Here is a 24,984-nt window from a genome sequence, read left to right as displayed (position 1 = left end):
GTTGCAATGAACACATATGCGCCCTTGTCCACAGTACTACATCTAGAGTTGCCACCATGGACCCAAGAGTCTGAACATAATCCCAAACGCCAGGATAAGGACTTTGAAGAAGAGCTCAGATCTGCGATTGCAGCTTGACACATTGGTGTTCCAGCAAGAACACTTTGCCACAACCCGTGTCGAATCACACCCCGAAGTACTCTAATACTTAAGTGGGAACCAGTTGACTCTTGGGAAGATTGATGATCTATTCCAATGACTGCAGAAGTGAGATGACCCAAGAGGAGGCCCGACTGCTTTCCTGAGCTGACGATGTCCCGATGAGCCAGTCGTCCAGATAAGGATGAACCTGTATGCCCTGATTGCACAAGAAGGCAGCCACCACCACCACCTTGGAGAAGATACAAGGTGCTGTGGCTAGTCCGAACAGTAGTACTTGAAATTGGAAATGTTGTCCGAGAATGGCGAAGTGAAGATGTGGAAGTACACTGACAGAACCAAGCGCAGAATTTCCATGCAGAAATGCTGTACTTTCAAGAACTGGTTGACTCACTTGAGGTCAAGTACTGGCTGGAAGGCATCCCCTTTCCTTTTGGGCACCACACAAAATAAATTGAGTAACGGCCTGATCACTGTTCCTCCAAAGGAACCGGAACTATGGCTCCTAGCTCCTGTAAATTTCTCAATGTTGATGAGTTGCCACATGGGGATTCAAAGAAAAAAATCTGCAACAGGAACAGCAAATTCTAACTTGTAGCCATCTTGAATAATGCCAAGGACTCACTGGTCTCTGGTTACGCGGACCACTCCTCGAGAAAAAGGGCAGCCACCTGCCAATTGGAGCCGAGGAGTGACCCAGCGCCCCATCATTGAGAAGGACGGGCAGTGGAGGAGTTACAGTTAGAGGAGGACGAGTTCCTCTTATCAGTCTGAAAGGACTGCCTATTGGAAAATTGAGACCACTGAGACATAGGTCGCCCCGGACGATATTGGCATGTGTCCCGGAACCAGGGATGAGTGGACCCTCAGTGCGCAATAAGTTTAGCCTTGTCCTTCAGCAAGTGCGAAGACTTGGAATCGCCCAGGTCTTTCACCAACTTCTTGAGGTCCTCCCCAAATAAAAACTTGCCCTGGAAGGGCAGCTTTATGAGGTGTTGCTTGGACGCTAAGTCCACTGCCCAGTGAGGGAGCTATAACAAACACCTTGCTGCAACTGCTAGGGACATCTGCTTCTCTAAAGTCCGAAGCAAATCATACAAAGAATCTGAAAGAGCTGCCAGTGGAGGTTCTGTCCCTGGAAAGGCATCCACAAACTACTGCAACCAGCTAAGACAGGACCGAGCAGTGTAAGAACTACAGACAACTGTCTGTAAAGAAAGGGCTGCCATCTCAAAGGCCAGCCTAAACGATGAATTCAACTTCCAATCTTGCACAAATTTCAAAGCCACCCCCTCTTTGACAGGAAGAGTAGTTTTCTTGGTGACAGCCGTCTCCAGCGCATCAACCGTAGGTATACAGAGCTTTTCCAGTTCTGCAGGGGCACAGGATAAATTCTGGACATAGCCTTGGCCACCCTCCAGAGAGCAATGGGCGTTTCCCACTGCAAAGAAATAATTTCTTGCATGGCATCACGCACTGGAAAGGACCTAGGTAGCCACCTAGTGCTGGCCATCTTAGAATTAGATGAAGCCACAGTAGGAATATTTGAAATGGCATTTAAACATTTGAGACATGGGGATGCTTCTAAAATAAGCACAATTTTTCTGGTATATATTGCAGCCTCATATGGTGTTCCATGTTGGCCTGTACAATACATTTGCCAGAGGGTAAAAGTTATTCTGTCCTGGAGGGCTCACTTTCTGTTTGTACCTGAGGCAATGACGGTTTTCATGCGACTTTTCCAAGATTACAAGTCACTGCAGTGGGATTTCAACTGGGTTTCCTTGGTTCTCAACTTGCTACTGTAACCATTAGGCTATTCCTACTTCCGGTTAAAATTTTAACAGATCTTGGCTCTTGAAATAGAAAGAAGGTCTTTTCTATTTTTATATTTGAGCCCTCTTAGTTTCAAGAGTGATCTATGAAACAGAGTAATGCAACTGTTTCAATGATTCAACTCTCCTCTCCTGAGGTTATATTTGGAAAGGTTTAAGAATTTAAAAATGTGATAGTCAGTTATTGTGACAGCTAGACCAGTTTTGCTCACAAGATTATATCATCTTTTAAAAACTATCAGAAATAATGTTTTCAAGTCTTAACTATTACATTTCAAACTAACTTCTTTGACATATCATTTCTGCCCTATAGAAGTATCAAATATGACTAGAGGAACAAAGGTAGAACAATAAGGACATCTAGTGGCTTGAACTGACACTATCTTTATAAAACGAAATATACAAAAAAGGTCTCCAAAATGGCATAAAGTAGCATTTAGATGTTTTTCTCAGAAAAACATCCAAATAGCAATTTTTGAAACTCTGATTTCAGACATTTTTCTTTGCATTGTGTCCAAATCACAAGGGGGCATGTTGGGAAAGTATTTTGGTGTTCTCAAAATTTTAACATTTATCTGTCACAATGGAATAAAGTAAAAGCATCCAGGGCTAAACGTTAAGACGTTTTAGTCTAGATTAGTTTCAATCACGCCTAAGTCACAAAAAGGTGCCCTAAATGACCACTGGAGGGGATAAGAATGACTCACTTTACTCCCTCAGTAGTCACTGATCCCCCTCCCACCCCCTCAAAGTTGTGAAAGAAACAGTAAATACTAGCCTCTATGACAACCTCATATGTTACGGCCAGTCCTATTACAGCAGCAAGCAGGTCCCTAAGTAGCCTAGTGGTCGGTGCAGTGTACTGTAGAAAAGGGAACCCAGGCCCATAGCCCATTCTAATTGGTCCACTTGCGGTAGAAAGTGTGAGTCCTCCAAAACCCACCAAAAAACTACTGTACCAACATATAGGTGACATCTATAGGCATAAGGGCTATTGTAGTGGTGCACAGTTGGGTACAGTAGGTTTTTGGTGGGCTCACCACAGATTATAAAGGGGTAACGGTGAGATGTGTACCTGGGACCTTTTATGTGAAGTCAACTGCAGTGTCCCCTAGGGTGGCCCCACTGCTCTGCTGGGATGTCTGTGTGGCCAGTCTACTAAGAATGCTGGCCACCCATACATCCCAATGTCTTGTTTTTGTGCGTTTTTCCCTTGGACCTTTTTTTTTTTTAATGGTCCTAAAAGATAGACACACTGAGAACATAAACATATAGCAAATGGCCATTTTCAAAACAAAAAGATGGATGTTTTTTCTGGTTTGAAAATGGCCATGTTTGCTACAGGATTTTTTGGAATTTTACACAAAATGTCCAAAATCAGATTTAGAATGTCAAATTGAAAATGCCCCTCCATATCTATTTAAAATATTACCATCAAAGCAATATAATTTAGTGGCTATGGTACAGATCTGTGAAACTGGAAACCTAAGCTCTAAACACCTTTTGATCATTCACACTGTAATCTGAAGTCAACTTACCTCTCAATATAACTATCAACTTACCTCTCAATATAACTATTTAGATAGCAAACTGTAGATAGCAGAACAAAGGCTTGTGATTATAAAATATATAACTATTTATTATTTATTTATTGGGATTTATTAACCGCCTTTATGAAGAGATTAACCTGAGGCAGTGTACAGCAGATAAAGTTTAACATAACACTTACAATTTTGTTAACAGCATAATGATAGTAAAATGACCAGATATAAACATAAATACAATAAATGAGGTAAACCTGAAAACAGCAAACTGAAGCCTAATAATAACCTAATATATGATACCAATTATTTGTTTTCCCCTTGTTTACCTGATTGTTCATTGTATCATCTATGTTCTATATATATTGCCAATTGTATCTGTACTCTGAAATGGTGTAAGTCATGACGGAAAATTGTAAGCCACATTGAGCCTGCAAATAGGTGGGAAAGTGTGGGATACAAATGCAACAAATAAATAAAAATAAATAATAGGTCTACCAGCAAACAATATCAGACTATGAGGCTTATTTACTATGGGCTCCTTTTACAAAGCCGTGACAGCGATTACCATGCACTGGGTGTGACAAAGCCCACTGGAATTGAATGGGCTTCGTCACATTTGGAACGCTACTGATCGCTAGTGCGGCTTTGTAAAAGGAGCCCTAACTGAGCATTGTACCTTAGAAGTTATTGTACACTAGTTTCTGCTTAAGAGCTAATGCAAGAAGAGGCATAGTAGCCAACTTTTCAAAATGACTGGGGAATGCTAAACCCAAGGGAAATTACTCCTCCTTGGACATACTCAAAGAGTATGCTCAATATAGGGGGTGCTCAAGCAGCCACAGAGCTGGCTCCTATGCATATAGTAGGTGGAAACTGTACCTTATAGTTAATGTGGAGCTAGTCACCATACATCAACTGTGAACATGGTAGATAACAGCTTTGAATTATTTTAACAGTCTGTGGGGCTACCAAAAAAGACAACTTGGATTTTTCAGTGAATTCAAAACATGGCCTTCTGTGAGTATGTTTTTCATTATATAAATATCTGTATTGGTTATCCATGGAACCTTGCTGTCAATTTAAGATGATGTCTATTGTGCATAAGGTACTATATACTATGGCTCCAAGCTACCTGAAAGAACTTTAGAAGGAATACTGAGCTAGGGGATTAAGTTGGATTCTCAGGGTTTATTTGAGGTTCTGTCACTTTAAGATATTAAGGGCAAGAATTACCAATAACTTTTAGCATATAGTCGCAGTAACAATTAATGGATTGGCATGACAGCAAGCCCTAATCAGTGGGAAATAGGAAGATTTACAAGTGGGGAAAGAATGTGGACTGCGCCTTTCAGATAGTGCACGGTAAGTTACCACACAGTTGCCCATGTAGTGTGCATGAATTTGCCACAAAGGAAAGGTTTTTTTTCCCCGGTGTAAGGTAGTAAGGACACTTTAATTTAGAGAAAATATTCTCTAGGGCTAGGATGGCACTGCGACTAGGCATCCGTCGGGGACAGCAGTGCAGCGGCATCTGCTCTCCTCTTCCCCACTAGCACATCCTGTGTCCAGCATTTTCTCCCTCTTCTCTGCTCTGCCACTGCTGCTCTAACTCTTCCCAAATCTGAGCTGAAACTGCAAGCAATCTCAGTACTGGTGCAGGGCCTTTAAGCACAGGCCCATGCTCAAGTGATGACATATCCCACCCTTCCCTGACTGACATGGGGGGGGGGGGGGATGTGGAAGTGTTTGAGGTCTTGTGATAACACTAGGTCTGTTTGCAACTTTGGCCAGGTTCAGAAAGAACTAGGACAACAGCAGCAAAGGCAAGGAGTAGAGGGAAAACGCTGAACATTATACTCCCCGTTTTTTTCCCATTATGGTTTGCTTTCCATTTTCTGAAACATGCTCTTTTGGCTTTTACCATCTCTTCAACCTCACCATCAGACTATGCTTGCTATAGTTTGGCCATCTTTCCACTTTTTGTGATGCAAGGAATATATTTTATCTAGACTTCCTTTTTTTTTTTTTTTTTTTTTTTTTAAATATGTGCCTCATGCCAATTTTTGAGCCTGGAAATCACTCTTTTTATTTTACCTAATTCCCTCATGTTATCATAGTTTCTTTTCTATGAAGTGCTACAGCAGTAGCTTTTTCTTCAGCATCTTTCTTCCCAAGAAGAAAGATTGATTGCAATGCGTTCACCATTGTCCATCTGAGTCAATATCCAAACAGCAGTTATGGAGGAAGTAACATGAGGGCGCACCGGAGTAGTCCGGTGAATAACAGATATAAACCCTGAGAAAAACTGCCAGCATTTCTCCAGTAAAGTGTGCGAGAGTAAAAGATGTCAGCAAGGTGCTAGGTGGAACAGTTTAAATCTTTCTAAATGATGGGACATGAGATCATTCATAAGGAGAGAGTGAAAATGATCATAGGGCCAGCAGCATCAGAAGAGTTATATGAGGAGGAATGCAGCTTGCAGGGAAATGTGAGGGACATAAACAATCATTCTATGAGTTTAAATGTGAACTAACAGTAGCAAAAAATGAAATAAGAGGCAATTAGGGAGCTACATTTGGAGGTGACCAAGATGGGGCATGCCTTGAAGAAATGAAGCCTCAGAGCTTGAAGAACATAAACAAGGCAGAGAGAAAAGTAAAAGAGAGGAGGCTGCACTATGGTCTAAATTGGAGGACTTTCAATACACTCAAGGCAGAATAATATCCACATTAAGGATCTTCTGGAGGCTGAGAAATTTGTAGATCCAAACAAGTGGTTCAGAATATCTGTAGCACCATTCTAGAGAAGGACAGACATGGCAGAGCTGATGGACAGACTGATGTTGATAGGGCTCACCATAGCCTTGGCCCACTGTGTGGTAATCAATCACAGGAATTGATGGCCTGATTCTTTTTTTTTTTATAGAAGAAACAAACAGTGATAAGATAAATGAAGAGGAAAGAAAAAGTGGTTTGAGGATAATGAATTGGAAATTTTCATGATCTGGCATCCATACCTATCCAGCAAAGCCAGGGAATGAAGGAACTCGAATATGTCTTGCACAAGAAAGATATAAAATATCAGTGGCTTCTCCTTTTTGTCTTACTTTTAAGTTAAATGGGGCAGACCAGCCAGTGATCAATATCAAAGAAAGAAGACAGCTGACTTGCCAGAGACTGTGGTGTTGGAAAAGCCTGTGTGGAGGGCTGTAAAAGCAGCAGCAAAGAAAATATTTTCTAAGTTACTAAAGACAGATTTTGAGAAGCAGTAATCTGATCATATGGCAAAATAAGAATGGAGGATATGAATTTGGGAGTCAGTTTCAGTGTTGGACAAGGGAATGCTTAACTTTGAGTTGGAGTATTGAGCACCAGATGTTCTATCTTGCTATATAGCAATTTTGTGACTTTCAGTCACATTATGGGTTGAATGCAAGAGCAAGTGTCTGTATGTGAGTGTAACAATGAATGTAAAGGGAGGGAATGTTTATGTATTGAGGGGATCTTTTACTAAGGCGTGCTCAAGTGAGCGAGCCTTAACACCCCCTAAGTGTTTTGGTGGTGGGGGAAGAGGTATTGTGGAAACTTATGTGGCAGGGGTCCAGATGGGTTACTTCTCCAGAGTGGAAGACCACAGAGGGGTTGTGGGTGTACTGGGGGAGGAAGGGATAGGGGAAAGGGGGCTAGATGGAGGGGGAGGGCTTAAGTTCAGTTACTAGAAAGGAATAGATGGTAGAGGTAGGATGAGGTGGGAATGGAGACAATACCTACAGAACTAAATTGTTTCATGGAACATGAAAGAGTTAAACTCAAGGATGAAGAGGATGTGAATGTTTAAAGCACAGTGCTTGAATACAGTTATTTTGATTTTATAAAACTCTTCATAGATTGTGAGATGAACGTATTTGATCGACATAAATCTTTTCCATATAAGTAACTAGCAGCAAATAGAAATGAACATACGAAGGGAAGGGTATGTTTAGTAATTTCCACTTTCTTAGGCCCATTAACTGGGACAAGGGATAAGAAGGGTGCTTCATCTTAAAAGGAAGCTGGTAATCATGGAGGTTTATGCATTCAATATATCATTATAATTTTTTGGCAAATTTGGGGGGTGGAGGTGTTGGGAGTTAAAGGAAATGGGGGATTAATAGTGGGAGGTAATTTTAATATGACCATAAATTCCAAGTTGGATAGTAAGGGTAAGCAAGGGCCAAATTGGGACAGCATATGAGTTTGCTAAGATCAATGGCAACCGTGGGATTGGTAGATATCTGACAATATAAAGAGGATAAACCAAAGAAATATACCTTTTACTCTAAGGAAAATAGACAAACTGACAGCCAGATTGACATTATATTGTGCCCTAGGCAAGCATATATTTGCCCCCCCACCACCACAGGACTCCATCACCCACCATCATTTTACCTCTCCAGAAGTAGCAGGGAGAAGTGCCGAACCTAGCTGTGGGCATGATAACAGTAATAGTTGCGAGTGAGCATGGGGACTATGTAAGCACATGCTTTGAATGAAGAGGCTTGTACAGGTGGAGAGCTGCTAAGTTACCCAGTTCCAGGAGGGAAATTCTGAGCCAGTCCTGGATTTCTGCAACCCTATCCTGCTATATTATGGGACCTGAATTGCTGATTGCAGTTGGTGGGATCAGAGACTACAAACAGAACACTGACTTGGGATATAAGTTCAAAAACAGGAATGGCCAAAAAGTCTCCTTCCTGGTGTTGGGTAACCTGGCAGCTCTGCAGCAGTGGGCTGAGAACTAGGGAAGCAGAGCAAGCCATTTTCACTCTTGATTGCCTCTGATACAAACCAGAGATTCCAAGGATGGACTGCCCGAAAAAGTGAGATTTAAGGGCAATGTATCCAAGATATACATTTACAAACTTTTACATGTGAAAAAAGATTTACAAATGGAAAAATGTTTCTGTGTCCTCACCAGATACACAGAAACATACACATACATGTACATGCACTTTCTAGATCTCTTTTCTAGTGCTAACCTGTTGCTCATGTGCTCATCCAAACAGTGCCCCCCCCCCAACCAGGTCAGCCCACCATCATGTAAAATTCTGGTATTTGCTGGCAGTCTTTTCCTCAGCAGACAGCAGACCAGAGTTGCTAGATGGTGAAAATTTTTCCAGCCCAATTTGTGGCCAAAAGTAGCCCAAAAATAGCAAAATTAACAATATTAAGATTACTATTAGAAAGGGTGAGATGAACATTAATAAGGTCAATATGAATATTGATATTGTAATCATAACCATCAGCATAATAATCATTAGCAGCAGCATAATCAGCAAAATATTATTAATTTTTTTCATTTTTTTTTAAATAAAAAGTAGAGTAACATTTAATTTGTGTAAGCACTTAGCAGTCCATAACAAGTAAAGTCAGAAACAAAACAGTTTATATCTAATTGTGCAACAACCCTTAGGATTCACCTTTAGGTTTAAAAAGCAGAACCATGTGCATGTAAGGACTGGATAAACTAATTAAAACAAAGTTCAAAGCAAATGCCCTTAATATGTAATACTTGATAGCAATAATGGAATATTCACATAGCAAGCAGCCTGAACCAACAGAGTTTTTTTCCACTGAACATAAAAAGGAAGCCCTTCTCTCATTATTCAATCTCTCCCTGTAAAATAGTAATAAACTGCAAGGCATTTTTGTAATATACTACAGTGATGGTGATAAAGGGCCACTAAAATAGACATTATGTTATGTGAATCAGGTGCTTAACAATGTATCCAAGATACACATTTACAGTGTTTTACATGTGAAAAAAAATTTACAAATGGAAAAAGCAAAACAAACTTTTAGCTTTTTTTTTTTAATGCTTCTGAAAGAATATAGGCAGAGTGGAGGCAGTATTAGGGTAGTAAAATTTCTTGGCAGAGAATACTCCCCAAATACAAGTCTCTAAAAAGAGAAACTGTAGGCTCAGGCATTTTTTTTAAAAGAGGAAGGCGAAGCCGCGGAGGGGAGAAGTGAGTGTGTGTGTGTCTGTGAGGGGGACCTGCCATCACCAGGTTTACACCCAAAAGGGTAAGAGAGAAATCCTTTGCCCCAGAAGCTCAATTGAAACCTCAGAAAGGAAACAGGAACTCACAACAGGAACCTGAAACAGAGATGCACAGTGAGGCTCTACTGTCTGCTGGAGATAGACAGATACTGAATGGGGCCTAGTGTTCAGCAGCCTTATGTAGCAAAGTTCTAATTTGCTCTCTATCTCCACCTGCTGTTAGATGGACACAATCTACAAGTATGGACTAATCCTTTGGAGATGCTAAGGAATTGCTTTTTTACGGTAAGTGCATGCCTTTATATATATTTTTGAAGTTTAAATTTTGCAAAAATATAAAAGAATTGAAAATGAATCAATTAGAAAACAAGGTGTTGGTACTGAATGCTGTGAGAATCTCCTACCTTCCTCCGCTTGGTCACTCTCGCACTCAGGGTCTGGCCTCTTCTGGCACGCAGCTGATGCTCCTGGGTGATGGCATTCCTGCTCGTTGCGTGGGCCAGTAGCATCTTGCTCTGCCACGTTATCTAGCCGGTCGGCAGGTCAGTCCCAGCGGGAGGCGTGGCTAATGCTCATGCGCACACCTGAGTCCCTCTTAAATGGGCAGAACCTGGAACCTCCAAGGGAAATCAAGGACACATCCCTTTCTGACGGGGAATTAACCTCAGCTCACTTTCAGCAATTTGCCTCAGCAACAGGTTTGTTGGCTAGTCCTTCCCTGCTGGTGCGGTTTCTGTTCTCTGCTGTCTGACCTGTGCCTGGAATTGCCTTGCTTGTCGCCTGACCTGTGCCTGTACCTGAAATTGCCGTGCTTGCCGCCTGACCTGACCTGTGCCTGTACCTTAAACTGTCTCACTTGCTGTCTGCCCTGTACCTGAAATTGCAATGTATGCCGCCTGACCTGTACCTGAAACTGCCTCACTCACCGCCTTCCCTATGCCTGAAACTGCCTCACTCGCCGCCTGCCCTGACCTGTACCTGAAATTGCCTTGCTTGTCGCCTGACCTGACCTGTGCCTGAAACTGCCTCACTTGCAGCCTGCCCTGACCTGGGCCTGTACCTGGAATTGACTTACTCGCTGCCTGTCCTGACCTGCTGCTCTGGCCCGTCGTCGTTTGCCCTCCTGAGGACCTAAGTCCTGCTTGCCACCAGAACCTGAGATCTCAACTTTCAGGGAATGGTGGTTGGTTCAGGTGAAGACCCCTGGGGCTTCGTCGGCCGCACTCTTTCCACTGCACTAGGGCTCACCTCCAGTTTCCACCACCTAGCGTGACAGAATCCTTTCTTACCAATCTTCTGATGATCTTCCTTATATCAAGATAGATGTGTTGAGGGGATAAGAAAACTACAGACAGCACAACACACGGCTACCAGACTCATCTTCGGAAAAACATGCTTCGAAAGCGTGAAACCCCTTCTAAGAAGCTTACATTGGCTTCCTATTAACGCTCGCATAACTTTCAAAATATGCACAATAGTCTACAGAATCATGTACGGACTCGCACCAGATAACATGACAGAACTTATCGATCTACCAATAAGAAACTTGACGAGAACAGCAAGAAACTACCTAACCCTTCACTACCCCAATTGCAAAGGTATAAAATACAAATCTTCACATAGCGCCAGTCTCTCGTTTATAGGCATACAACTTGAACTCACTACCCAAAGACCTGAAACTCACAGAAAACTACCTACAATTCAGAAGAAACCTGAAAATACATCTTTTCAAGAAGTCTTTCCCCCCTGGATCTACCTAACCCCACACCACCATACATCACGAAAAGTTCAGAAATGGACAACAATAATATTAACCTCTCTCACAATATGTTAATATATCAACCTAAGCGTTTATTGTACTTCTATATTATATACTAGACTTCTACAAATCTACATTTTGTAACCGCCTTTTTAGCAATATGTAAGCCACACTGAACCTGCCATACAGTGGGAAAATGTGGGATACAAATGCAATAAATAAATAATTTGTGTGACTTTTAGAATTACTCCTACAAATAGGGTGCTAGGGAAAGTTCAAGAACCTCGTTGCACTCCCAAGGACCCTATTTTATTTTCTGGTCAGCTTTTGCAGACTTACTTAGAGGAAATTCTGATGATACCTAAGGAAGCTTTTCTACCTGTTTCTAAATCATGTTTCCTCTAAATCAAAAGCTTAGTTCAGTAAAAGTCCTTTGATGCTGCTCTAAATTTGGAGTTGGAACGGCATTTCTTGAAAAATCTGATTCAGAGGTGGTGTCTCAGGACACTCTTTCGGTCACTTGTTTTCCCACAAAGTTTTAAAACCTTACTTTCGTCACAGATAAAAACTGTTTTGGGGCCAGAAAGTATGGATTTTTCCTGACTTAACTAAGTGCACGCAAGAAAGAGAAATAAGTTCTGTCAATGAGGCAGAAAGTGGTTTCACTTGGAGCAAAGTTTGTGTTACGTTTTCCTTGTAAATGCTTTGTGACACTCCTCTAATAAGTATACTTTTTTTTTTTTTTTTTTGACTCTGACCAGTTAAAAATATTTTTGAAATCTGGAAATTCCTGAAACTGGAAGAGTAGATGTGTAATGTCTGCATTGAATTGATGTTTGATTCTCTCAAGTATTTCTTTAATTTTTCTTGATTACTCTGGCTTCAACGGTTTATTTGGATTTATTGTGGACTGTTTTAGCACTTTATATTTCTTCTTTTATTATAGCAATTTTATTATATATTATAGTAATTTATTGATTCTTCTGAATATGCATTACTTTATACAAGTTAATCTTGTTGCTTTCATTTGCATTTACAAATTTCATTAAAAAATTACTCCTACAGCTGAAGAACAGTAGATACATTTTTGGCTGGACTTTTCAAACCTTAACCTAAAATAACTTCTGATGGTCCATCCTGTGGGTCTCTTTCACTTTTTGGCTGACAGTAAATAAGAAACATAACCATTTTTCATTCAGTATTCATCTTAACCCATGAGCACTCCAATTCTTTCACTAAATCAGATATATTGGGGAAAGGAAGACTGAAAGACACTGAGAATAGCTATGTGGAGAATGATGAGGATGTGTGGAAGAATATTGAATAAATTTGACCACTTCCTTTGTATTCGATTGGGAGATTTTTTTTTTGTCTGTCTGGGTTTGGTGTGATCTCCAATTTTTCAAGTGGTTGGTGGTAATACCAGCGTCAGCAACCACTGTATCGAAACAGCACCACTAGCTGTATGCCGTGGAGGGGCATAATTGAATAGAGACGACCATCTTTAAGGGAACCCATCTCTAAGGACGTCCAGGCGAAGGGGTAGGGAAACCGCTGTTATCGAAACAAGATGGGCGTCCTCTTTCATTTCGATAATACGGTCTGGGACGCCCAAATCTCAACATTTAGGTCGACCTTAGAGATGGTCGACCTAAATGTTGAGATGGGTGACCTTAGAGATGGTCGTCCCCGGTTTTCGGTGATAATAGAAACCGAGTATGCCCATCTCAAAAATGACCAAATCCAAGCCATTTGGTTGTGGGAGGAGCCAGCATTCGTAGTGCACTGGTCCCCCTGAAATGCCAGGACACCAACCGGGCACCCTAGGGGGCACTGCAGTGGACTTCAGAAATTGCTCCCAGGTGCATAGCTCCCTTACCTTTGGTGCTGAGCCCCCCAACCCCCCCAAAACCCACTCCCCACAACTGTACACCACTACCATAGCCCTAAGGGGTGAAGGGGGCACCTACGTGTGGGTACAGTGGGTTTCGGGTGGGTTTTGAAGGGCTCACATTTACCAGCACAAGTGTAACAGGTAGGGGGGATGGGCCTGGATCCGCCTGCCTGAAGTGCACTGCACCCACTGAAACTGCTCCAGGGACCTGCATACTGCTGTCATGGAGCTGGGTATGACATTTGAGGCTGGCAAAAAAAAAAAAAAATTAGGGTGGGAGGGGGTTGGTGACCACTCGGGGAGTAAGGGGAGGTCATCCCCGATTCCCTCCGGTGGTCATCTGTTCAGTTTGGGCACCTTTTTGAGGCTTGGTTGTGAAAAAAAAATGGACCAAGTAAAGTCGACCAAATGCTTGTCAGGGATGCCCTTCTTTTTTCCATTATCGGCCGAGGATGCCCATCTCTTAAGCACGCCCCAGTCCCGCCTTTGCTACGCTTACGACACACCCCCATGAAATTTGGTCGTCCTCGCGACGGACTGCAGTTGAAGGTGCCCAAAATCAGCTTTCGATTATGCCTATTTGGGCGACCCAGAGAGGACGCCCATCTCCTGATTTGTGTCGGAAGATGGGCACCCTTCTCTTTCGAAAATGCCCCTGCTAGTGTCTTTAAATGTTTCTGTTGCACTTTTGCATCTTTTATTTGTATTGGACAGCTAGCAATATTACAGAACTACTAATGATTAAAGCAGCCAGTTGAGAGTGATCATAGAGATCCGAGGTTGCTGGTTCAAGTCCCACTGCAGCTTGCTACCGATAGTGCACAATGGTTCAAACCAGCCATATTCTGATACACCATCTAGCTCTGGCTCTCAGCCACATTAATTAGCTCCAATGTACAACCATGCCAGCCAGTTCTTGACACACTCAGCTAGAAGATGGCTCTGGCTTAGGTATTGGTCAGCTGATGTGGCTTCTAAGTCACACTTAGCAAGCTACCTTTTAGAGGTAAACTTCTGTTTGGAGAAGAGCTAGAGAAGCTTGCTAAAGACCTAGGGGACTCCAAGTCTCAGAGATTGCCAGTGGGCAAGCCTAAAGATGCGTTTAAATCTTCTTAGTCTCATCTTATGTTTCGTGAGGCCAAGTGCTACAGACCATGCAAATCTAACTTTTAGCGTTACAACTTCCAACAAAGAGAAGCCTTTCTTTCGTGCTGACAGAAAGAACTCGGCTTCAAACTCCATAATTACCTCAGACCAAAGTATCTTGGAAATAATAAAGCAGGGTTACAAACTGGAGTTCTCCCATTCCATTTCAGATTTTTTTTCTTGGAATCTCCATGCAAAGCTCCAGCCAAACATCTTGCAAATGCCTCTTTTAGACACAGTACAGCTTATCCCCAGATGTGATTGACAGATTCTTTCCACCTGGGTTTGTACTTCAGAAAAGAGAGTGTGTTAAGGGTTCAACATTTCACAACATACATTACAGCTGTAATAGTTTTAGTCCAGTAGGGAGAGTTTCTAATCTCCCCACGTAGGTTTTCTGTGACTTGTAATCCTTGGAGAACATTACCAATTTATGGCCATTACATTCAGCATTTTCACATCACCAGGGACATTTTTCCAAGGCTCATGGTAGTAGTGGTAGCCTTCCTTCGTACGGGCAGAATTCAGGTTCATCCATAACTCGACAGCTGGCTGATTTGCAACTCTTCCTATCAAGAGAATCTGCAAGTTTCATCCAAGGTAGCTGCTCTTCTTCAGTCCTTAGGACTGACAAACAATTTCATGAAGAGTCAGTTGTTTCCAACACAAATCTAGGAGTATCTGGGAGTGATATTCGACACAGGCTTAGGGAAGACATTTCTTCCTGTTGATCATCAACAAAAGATTCATACCCAAGTCAGAATCTACATTCCTTTCCATGTCCAAGGGTCTGGGACTCGTTCTGGATACAATGGCCTCTACCTTGGACATTCTTCCATGGGCCAGATTCCAAATCAGACTACTTCAGCGGTTCCTACTCAGCTGTTTGTCTCCATCTCTCTTGAATCCTCCAAGCCAAACTCAGCCTCAACTGGTGGATTCAATGAAGCCTTCCTCTGACAATTCAGAATTGGTTTGTAGTAAAAACAGATGCCAGCTTATTGGGCTGCAGAGCTCCGTCTGCTTTAGTGAGTCCAAGGCTAATGTCTCCAATCAAAGCCTCTTGGTACATCAGATGACTAGAGCTCAGAGTAATTCAAAAAGCCTTGCTTTCTTTTGCTCATCAACTTTGAGGGAAATCACTGAAGACTCTCTCAGACAACATGACAGCGGTTTCCTATGTCATCAGACAGTGGGGAGCCAAAAGTGTTCATCTAGTCACAGAAACAGAGATTCTTTTTTGTGGGATGAGATCCACATTCCTCTAATTTCAGCAGCTCCTATTGCAGGGGCTCTGAATACGCAAGCAGATTTTTTTCAGCAAACTTTCTCTGGATCTGGGGAACTGGCAGTTATTGGCAAAAGCATTACACCGTTCACAGAAGAAAGTGTTTATAAACAACTTGAAAAACCTACAAGTGAACAAAGCTATGGGGCCAATGGGATATATCCCAGGATACTGAGGGAGCTCAGAGAAATCTTGGCGAGACCACTTAAGATTTATTTAATATATCTTTAGAGACAGGAGAGGGTCCACGGGTTTGGAGATGAGTTGATGTGGTCCCACTTCACAAAAGCGGGGCAGAGAAGAAGTGGAAAACTACAGGCTGGTAGGAAAAATAATGGAGTTGCTGCTGAAGAAAAAGATAGTTAACTTTCTAGAATCCAATGGGTTGCAGGATCCAGGGTAACATAGCTTATCCAAAGGAAAATCCTTCCAAACGAATCTGATTGATTTTTTTGACTGGGTAACCAAAGAACTGGATGAAGGATATGGATTTTAGCAAAGCATTTGATATTGTTCCTCACAGAAGACTCGCAAATAAGCTGAGAGGGCTGAACATAAGACCCAAAGAGATGAACTGGATTGGAAACTGGTTGACAGCAGCAGAAGGTGGTGGTAAATTTAATCCACTTGGAGGAAAGGAAGGTGAGTAGTAGAGTGCTTCAGGGGTCAGAACTGGGGCCGGTCTGTTTAATATATTTGTGAGAGACATTGCTGAAGGGTTAGAAGGAAAAGTTTGCCTTTTTGTGGATAGCATGAAGATAGCCAATAGAGTGGCTACCCCGGAGGGAGTAGAAACTGAGAAAAGATCTCTAAAAATTAGAAGACTGATCAAAGGTCTGGCAGTTAAAATCAGGGGCGTAGCCAGCCTTCCGTGGGGGAGGGGTCCAGAGCCCAGGGGGAGGGGGCACATTTTAGCCCTCCCCCCGGCACCGCCCCCCCCCAACACTGCCGCCCCCCCCCCCTCCCGCCGCGAAACCGCCGCCGCTGCAGCCTACCTTTACTTTTGCTGGCGGGGGATCCCACTCCCCGCCAGCCGACGGCTTCTTCTCAGTCGCTTCCTGCTCTTCAATTTGTTTGCTGACGTCCTGCACGTTGTACGTGCAGGACGTCAGACTCAGAGAACAGAACTGTTCTCTGAGTCTGACACCCTGCACGTACAACGTGCAGGACGTCAGCAAACAAACTGAAGAGCAGGAAGGACTGAGAAGACGTCGGCTGGCGGGGAGTGGGATCCCCCGCCAGCAAAAGTAAAGGTAGGCGGCGGCGGGTTCGCCGGGAGGGGGGTCCGGGGGTGAATCTGCAGGGGCCCCGGCCCCCTCAGGCCCCACATAGCTACACCACTGGTTAAAATTTAACAATGAGTTTATCTGGTTGGACAGACTGGATGGACTGTACAGGTCTTTATCTACCATCATCTACTACGTTACTATGTAAATCCACTCAATGTGTACCTAAAACCTTAACTGTCTAGTGCCAGAGTCAGCACTTAGCTGCCAATATTCAGCACTTAACTGGCTAGGACAGCCTCATAAATAGGACCGCAGAAAACACAGTCATATCTTTATGCGGTTCATCGTAGCCCGGTAAGTGCTGAATATCACACTTAACTGGCTATGATTTATGCGGCTGTATATGCCCAGATATTCAGTGGAGGTGCCCGGACATGGCTCTGCATTGAATATTTGGGGAAAAAGGCAGTGGTCAGCAAAACGTTGACCGCCACTGGCTGAATATTGGGCCAAATATATTTAAATTTCATTCCATGACTGAATCCTGACCAATGTGCCATTCATCTGGGAATGCTGAACAAGTACCTAGCTATATGTATTGTGCGGCCACACCCATCTCTTACTGCCATTTCTACCATTATCATTTACACTCAATCTTCACCCACCTTGCTCTTTAGACCAACACACATTTAAAAATTTTATTACCCTGTAAACAATTACTTTGAGCATTTCACAGTCCGCCCCATTGCACACCCTGTGTCCACGCCTCTCAATTAGGGACCAACTTGAAGGATGAACTAATATCTCCAAAGATATGTTTTGCTTATGGGTTGTTATACTGCAAGGCAAAGACGATAGCCAGACATATCTCGAGGGCCAGGGAGATTGTGCCAGTTTGCAACAGGTTTGAATCTGGTCCAAAATAAAATACCAATATGAAAAAAAAAAATCATACTTACACAAAGAAGAATCTTGTACAGACATGATCAGTGTTGGGAACTACCCAGATTTCTCCATGTTTGTGCAATTCAGATGAGGTTATCACTATAATAAGATAAAACAGTGAAACCTTCTGTATCTAGTAACTTTCAGCATTGTTATACACACAAAAGCCTTAGCTTGTCCCTCTCTTCAACTTCTCCCTTACAACTGTAAAACCACTAACTAGGCACTGTCACCTACCATAGGGACAACACAAGAATTTGCCCCTCAGCAAGTGGAAGCCCTGCAGAGCATCAGTCCCTGAACTCTATCTAACTGTTTCTACACTATATCAAACATCTTATGTATCTTCTGTAATAACTCCAATAACTCTTATGTATCTTCAGTAATAAATCCAATAACTCTTATGTATCTTTCATAACTCAAATATATCCTGAGGGCACCTATAAAAATCAGGGGTTTTCCTGGTTTAAGCTAGAGAGAAAAGGGTTGGCACTCTCTCTCCAAGGGAAACCAATGTGTCCAGCAGAATTGACAAATTACCTAATTGCTTTCCCTTGTAAAACCTCTAATTGGTGAAAGAAATTATAAAACATTAGCAAATAATTAACACCTGTTTGCAGCTTATTATATTCCTATAATTAATTGATTGTACATGCCTGTTGTCAATCACTGATTTGACTTATACCTTGGCAAATAAACTCCTCATTCCAAATGATGATTCGTGGGCTTCACTTAATGATCAAAGGCTGTAAGTATAAATGCATTGTATAACTTGTAATCTAAATCCAGTTTGTCATAAGGCTGGTATCTTTTCCTTAGACCTAACGTCTCCCTTAGAGGCAATAACTCCTTGAGTACCCCAGTACTAGTGCTATTTAGAGATGGAGTCAGATTTAAGGTCACTCCAGCCTTCTTGGGGGGGCTCGGGACCCCTCAATTCTCAACACAACCCACATTTTTATAATGGTAACTGTTTTTAAAGTCATGCATCTAACATTCTTAGTTAACACAGTTAAAAAATGCATCTCAGAATATTCAATTGCAGAGAGATGAAATGGTGATTGGGTTGGGGGGACAGTTATGAGCTCAAGTTTATCATGCCTCTTTCTCATACAACCTACTGTGATCAAATCTGCCAAGCTTTTCACTGCTGAGAAAGCATTCTTCATCTTGCCTCTTTTCTCCTCTAAAGAGAAATCTCAACCTTACCTCTCACTAAAACAGTGCATTTATTATAGTCCATGGGACTCAGAGGTTTTGAACTACCAGTAATCCACCAATCTAGCCATATTCAAGGTTTATAAATATAATTCATGTTATTTTGGGTACAGCAATGAGTTACCAACAGGCTCATTTTCGAAAGAGGACGTCCATATTTCGACATAAATCGGAAGATGGACGTCCTTCTCACAGAGACGTCCAAATCGGTATAATCAAAACCCGATTTTGGACATCTCCAACTGCAGTCCGTCCAAATTTCAAGGGGGCGTACCGGAGGCATAGCGAAGGCGGGACCTGGGCGTGCCTAACACTTGGACGTCTTTGACCCATAATCGAAAAAAGCAAGAACGTCCCTGACAAACACTTGGATGTTTTCACCCGGACGTGTTTTTATTACAAATAAGGCACAAAAAGGTGCCCGAAATGACCAGATGACCACCGGAGAGAATCGTTACTCCCATTACTCCCCCAGTGGTCACTAACCCCCTCCCACCCTCAAAAAACATCTTAAAAATATGTCGTGCCAGCCTCTATACCAGCCTCAGGTCCATGACAATGCATGAAGGTCCCACGAGAAGTTTTAGTGGGTACTGCAGTGCACTTCAGACAGGCGGACCCAGGCCCATACTCCCCCCACCTGTTACATTTGTGGAGGAAACAGCGAGCTCTCCAAAACCCACCACAAACTCACTGTACCCATATATAGGTGCCCCCTTCACTCATAAGGGCTATGGTAGTGGTGTACAGTTGTGGGTAGTGGGTTTTGGTGGGCTCAGCACAAGGTAAGGGAGCTATGTTCCTGGGAGCATTTTCTGAAGTCCACTGTAGTGCCCCCTAGGGTGCCCGGTTGGTGTCCTGGCATGTCAGGGGGACCAGTGCACTACAAATGCTGGCTCCTCTCATGTCCAAATGGCTTGCATTTGGACGTTTTTGACATGGATGTCTTTGGTTTCGAAAATTGCCGAAAGTCAGAAATGTCCATGTCTAGAGACGTCCAAATTTAAAGATTTGGACGTCTTTGACGGTATTTTTGAAACGAAAGATGGATGTCCAGCTTTTTTTGAAAATATGGTTTTCCCCACCCCTGGATTTGGACGTTTTGCAAGGACGTACAAATCGCAACTTGGACATTTCTTTCGAAAATGCCCTCCAAGCCCAGTTATTGGTGCAAGTAATTTTTTTTTCTCTTTCAAAATCGCATCTGTAAACACGCACTTCTATCTCATCACCGGACACTGTACTTTGATATACTGATAGCATAAGACAGTAAAGCGAAGATACTTACCTGTAGCAGGTATTCTCCGAGGACAGCAGGCTATATATTCTCACATGTGGGTAACGTGGTTTGCATTGCCTGGTCCAGAGCTTGAATCAACTTTTACAGAGCTCTTTGGAGCACGAGAGTGCTCCACTGTATATGTGAGAGTGCCTTCCCGCCCACCATGAGAGTGCGGGACCAACAGTACAATACTATAGCATACTACAAAGAAAAAACAACTCCAAAGGGAGGTGGGAGGGTATGTGAGAATATATAGCCTGCTGACCTTGGAGAATACCTGCTAGAGGTAAGTACCTTTGCTTTCTCCGAGGACAAGCAGGCTAATATTCTCACATGTGGGGAATTCCTAGCTACCAGGCTCACTGGAAACAACAACCAATGACAAACTGCACCGTGCAACAGTGAGGTTAGAAAATAGATGAATCTGAGACCACATGCAAATAGTTGAATATGCAGCCTGAGACAGAATAAAAAGGGGCCTGGGTGGGTGGAATTGGATTCTAGATCCCAAACTAATTCTGCATAACTATATATCCAAACCGACTGTCACGTAGGACATGCTGCTTAAGGCATGCTACTTAAACCAGGAATGAGATGTGAATGTGTGGAATGAATACCATGTAGAAGCCTAGCAAATTTCCCCAATGGAGGGTAACAATGCAGCCATAGCTCTGACATTGTGAGCCTGGAGAGGACCTTCCTGGGCTGCATGGGGGTAAGAAAAAGAAAAATATCTAATAGCCAAATAGATATTGTGCGTTTCCCGATGGCAACCTCCATCCTGTTGGGATAAAAGGAAACAAAAAGTTGGGAAAACTGGCTATGGTAATTAGGTCGCTTCAAGCAAAAGGCCAATGCTCGCTTGTGTCAAGTTGTGCAATGTGTGCTCACTAGGGGCATGAGACTGTAGGAAGGACCTAGGCAAGACAATCAACTGATATAGATAAAACCCTCACACAACCTTAGGCAGAAACTCAGGGTGCATACAGATAACTACTCTACTGCAATAAAATTTAGAGTAAGGTGGAACTGTGGTCTGTGAGCTGAGGAACAGCCACCAAAAACAAGACTGTCCAGATTAAGCTTGTCAAGGGACAGGAAAACAAGTGGCTCAAATGGAGTGCTGATCAACTGAGGAGGGCGACATTGAGGTCCCATAACACAGACGGAGGTGTGACTGGGGTTGTGACAAAACCAAGCCTCTCATGAATTGAACAACTAGGGGCTGTCAAGAGATGGGAGTATACTGAGGTGAACTTGTAGGAGTATTTACCTGTGATCTCACCTTTGCTGGTCTGGTGCCTATACACGCCTGAACCATTCTGTTATAACAATATGGATTTTTCAGCCTGTGGCCTGTAATCATCAGAAACCAGCTTTTCTACACAGGAAAATTACTGCTGGGCATACCAAGATGACTTCATCCAAGGACACAGTATTACTTGTTGCAAACTAGCCCAGTTATCTCCTGGGAAGAATGGAGGAGAGAGACACAGATAGCTCTAGGAGTATGGGATCTGATGGGGAGGTTTGCATACCATCTGATAACTGGTTCTTTGCTATAACAAAGGTCTCTCTTCATGACCATGAAGCTGGCTGGATATTATTACACTGTCTGTGATTGGTCTACAGGAATCATCTGACCCTTGGATGCCAAAAGTTGGACTGAAGAAGGAAAACAGAAGGAAGAAGGCCAGAAGACTTGCAGAAGGATAGAAGGCTGAGAGAGAGAGAGAGAGAGAGAGAGAGAGAGAGAGAGAGAGAGAGAGAGAGAGAGAGAGAGACTGATTTCCTAAACACCAGTGAACTGCATACCTTGTAACAAACTCACAAGGTTAGCTCAGCTACAATATAGCGAATGATACATACCTGTAGCAGGTGTTCTCCGAGGACAGCAGGCTGATTGTTCTCATGACTGGGTTGACGTCCACGGCAGCTCCCACCAACCGGAAGAAAACTTTGCGGGCGGTCCCGCATGCAGGGCACGCCCACCGCACATGCGCGGCCATCTTCCCGCCCGTGCGCGAACGTTCCCGCTCAGTTGAATGACAAGCAAAGGAATGAGTAAAACGCAACTCCAAAGGGGAGGAGGGAGGGTAGGTGAGAACAATCAGCCTGCTGTCCTCGGAGAACACCTGCTACAGGTATGTATCATTCACTTTCTCCGAGGACAAGCAGGCTGCTTGTTCTCACGACTGGGGTATCCCTAGCTCTCAGGCTCACTCAAAACAAGAACCCAGGTCAATTGAACCTCACAACGGCGAGGGCATAACAGAAATTGACCTAGGAAGAACAACTAACAGAGTACAGCCTGAACAGAATAAATCGGGTCCTGGAGGGTGGAGTTGGATTTAAACCCCAAACAGATTCTGCAGCACCGACTGCCCAAACCGACTGTTGCGTCGGGTATCCTGCTGGAGGCAGTAATGTGATGTGAATGTGTGGACCGAAGACCACGTCGCAGCCTTGCAAATCTCTTCAATAGTGGCTGACTTCAAGTGGGCCACTGATGCTGCCATGGCTCTAACACTATGAGCCGTGACATGACCCTCAAGAGCCAGCCCAGCCTGGGCGTAAGTGAAGGAAATGCAATCTGCTAGCCAATTGGAGATGGTGCGTTTCCCGATAGCGACCCCCTTCCTATTGGGGTCGAAAGAAATAAACAATTGGGCGGACTGTCTGTGGGGCTGTGTCCGCTCCAGATAGAAGGCCAACGCTCGCTTGCAGTCCAATGTGTGCAACTGACGTTCAGCAGGGCGGGTATGCGGTCTGGGAAAGAATGTTGGCAAGACAATTGACTGGTTAAGATGGAACTCCGACACCACCTTTGGCAGGAACTTAGGGTGAGTGCGGAGTACTACTCTGTTATGATGAAATTTGGTATAAGGAGCATGAGCTACCAGGGCTTGAAGCTCACTGACTCTACGAGCTGAAGTAACTGCCACCAAGAAAATGACCTTCCAGGTCAAGTATTTCAGATGGCAAGAATTCAGTGGCTCAAAAGGAGGTTTCATCAGCTGGGTGAGGACGACGTTGAGATCCCATGACACTGCAGGAGGCTTGACAGGAGGCCTTGACAAAAGCAAGCCTCTAATGAATCGAACGACTAAAGGCTCTCCAGAGATGGCTTTACCTTCTACACGATGATGGCAAGCACTAATCGCACTGAGGTGATTCCTTACTGAGTTGGTCTTGAGACCAGACTCTGATAAGTGCAGAAGGTATTCAAGCAAGTTTTGTGCAGGACAAGAACGAGGTTCTAGGGCCTTGCTCTCACACCAAACGACAAACCTCCTCCTCTTGAAAAAGTAACTCTTTTTAGTGGAATCCTTTCTAGAGGCAAGCAAGATGCGGGAGACACCCTCAGACAAACCCAACGAAGCAAAATCTACGCCCTCAACATCCAGGCTGTGAGAGCCAGAAACTGAAGGTTGGGGTGCAGAAGAGCTCCGTCGTTCTGCGAAATGAGAGTCGGAAAACACTCCAATCTCCACGGTTCTTCGGAAGACAACTCCAGAAGTAGAGGGAACCAGATCTGACGGGGCCAAAAAGGCGCTATCAGAATCATGGTGCCATGGTCTTGCTTGAGCTTCAGCAAGGTCTTCCCCACCAAAGGTATGGGAGGATAAGCATACAGGAGGCTGTTCCCCCAATGGAGGAGAAAGGCATCCGACGCCAGTCTGCCGTGCGCCTGTAGTCTGGAACAGAACAGAGGCAGCTTGTGGTTGGTCTGAGAGGCGAAAAGGTCCACCGAGGGGGTGCCCCACTTTCGGAAGATCTTGCGTACCACTCTGGAATGGAGCGACCACTCTTGCGGTTGCATGACTCTGCTCAGCCTGTCGGCAAGACTGTTGTTTACGCCTGCCAGGTATGTGGCTTGGAGAAGCATGCCGAACTGGCAAGCCCAACTCCACATCCCGACGGCTTCCTGACACAGGGGGCGAGATCCGGTGCCCCCCTGCTTGTTGATATAATACATTGCAACCTGATTGTCTGTCCGAATTTGGATAATTTGGTAGGACAGCCAATCTCTGAAGGCCTTCAGTGCGTTCCAGACCACTCGGAGCTCCAGGAGGTTGATCTGAAGATCTTGTTCCTGAAGGGACCACAGTCCCTGGGTGTGGAGTCCATCGACATGAGCTCCCCACCCCAGGCGAGATGCATCCGTCGTCAGCACCTTCGTGGGCTACGGAATCTGGAATGGACGTCCCAGGGTCAAATTGGTCCGAATCGTCCACCAGTGCAGCGAATTGCGGCAACTGGCAGACAGGCGGATGACATCTTCTAGATTCCCGGTAGCTTGGCACCACTGGGAAGCTAGAGTCCATTGAGCAGATCTCATGTGAAGGCGAGCCATGGGAGTCACATGAACCGTGGAGACCATACGACCCAGGAGTGTCAACATCTGCCGAGCTGTGACCTGCTGAGACGCTCTGGTCCGGGAAATGAAGGACAGAAGATTCTGCGCCCTTGCTTAGGGAAGAAAGGCCTGAGCCGTCTGGGAATTCAGCAGAGCTCCTATGAATTCCAGAGATTGGACTGGCTGGAGATGGGACTTCGGGTAATTTATCACAAACCCCAGCAGCTCCAGAAGGTGAATAGTGCACTGCATGGACCGAAGAGCTCCTGCCTCTGAGGTGCTC

The 24,984-nt window shown here is 43.9% G+C and overlaps 1 protein-coding gene across 2 annotated transcripts in view; it reads right to left on the bottom strand.

The window, feature by feature from the left end:
• Positions 1-24,984, bottom strand: part of PARP8 (poly(ADP-ribose) polymerase family member 8) — a 583,039-nt gene that overhangs the window by 29,038 nt on the left and 529,017 nt on the right. For both annotated transcript variants that reach the window (XM_030193114.1, XM_030193115.1), the window contains one exon: positions 17,856-17,940. In XM_030193114.1, coding sequence (XP_030048974.1) covers positions 17,856-17,940 — 85 coding nt within the window. The remainder of the gene's footprint in view (positions 1-17,855; positions 17,941-24,984) is intronic.

The sequence above is a fragment of the Microcaecilia unicolor genome, chromosome 2, assembly GCF_901765095.1.
Source record: "Microcaecilia unicolor chromosome 2, aMicUni1.1, whole genome shotgun sequence".
Lineage (NCBI taxonomy): Eukaryota > Metazoa > Chordata > Amphibia > Gymnophiona > Siphonopidae > Microcaecilia > Microcaecilia unicolor.
Note: the sequence above shows the minus strand (reverse complement) of the source record. Positions and strands in the feature narration are given on the sequence as shown.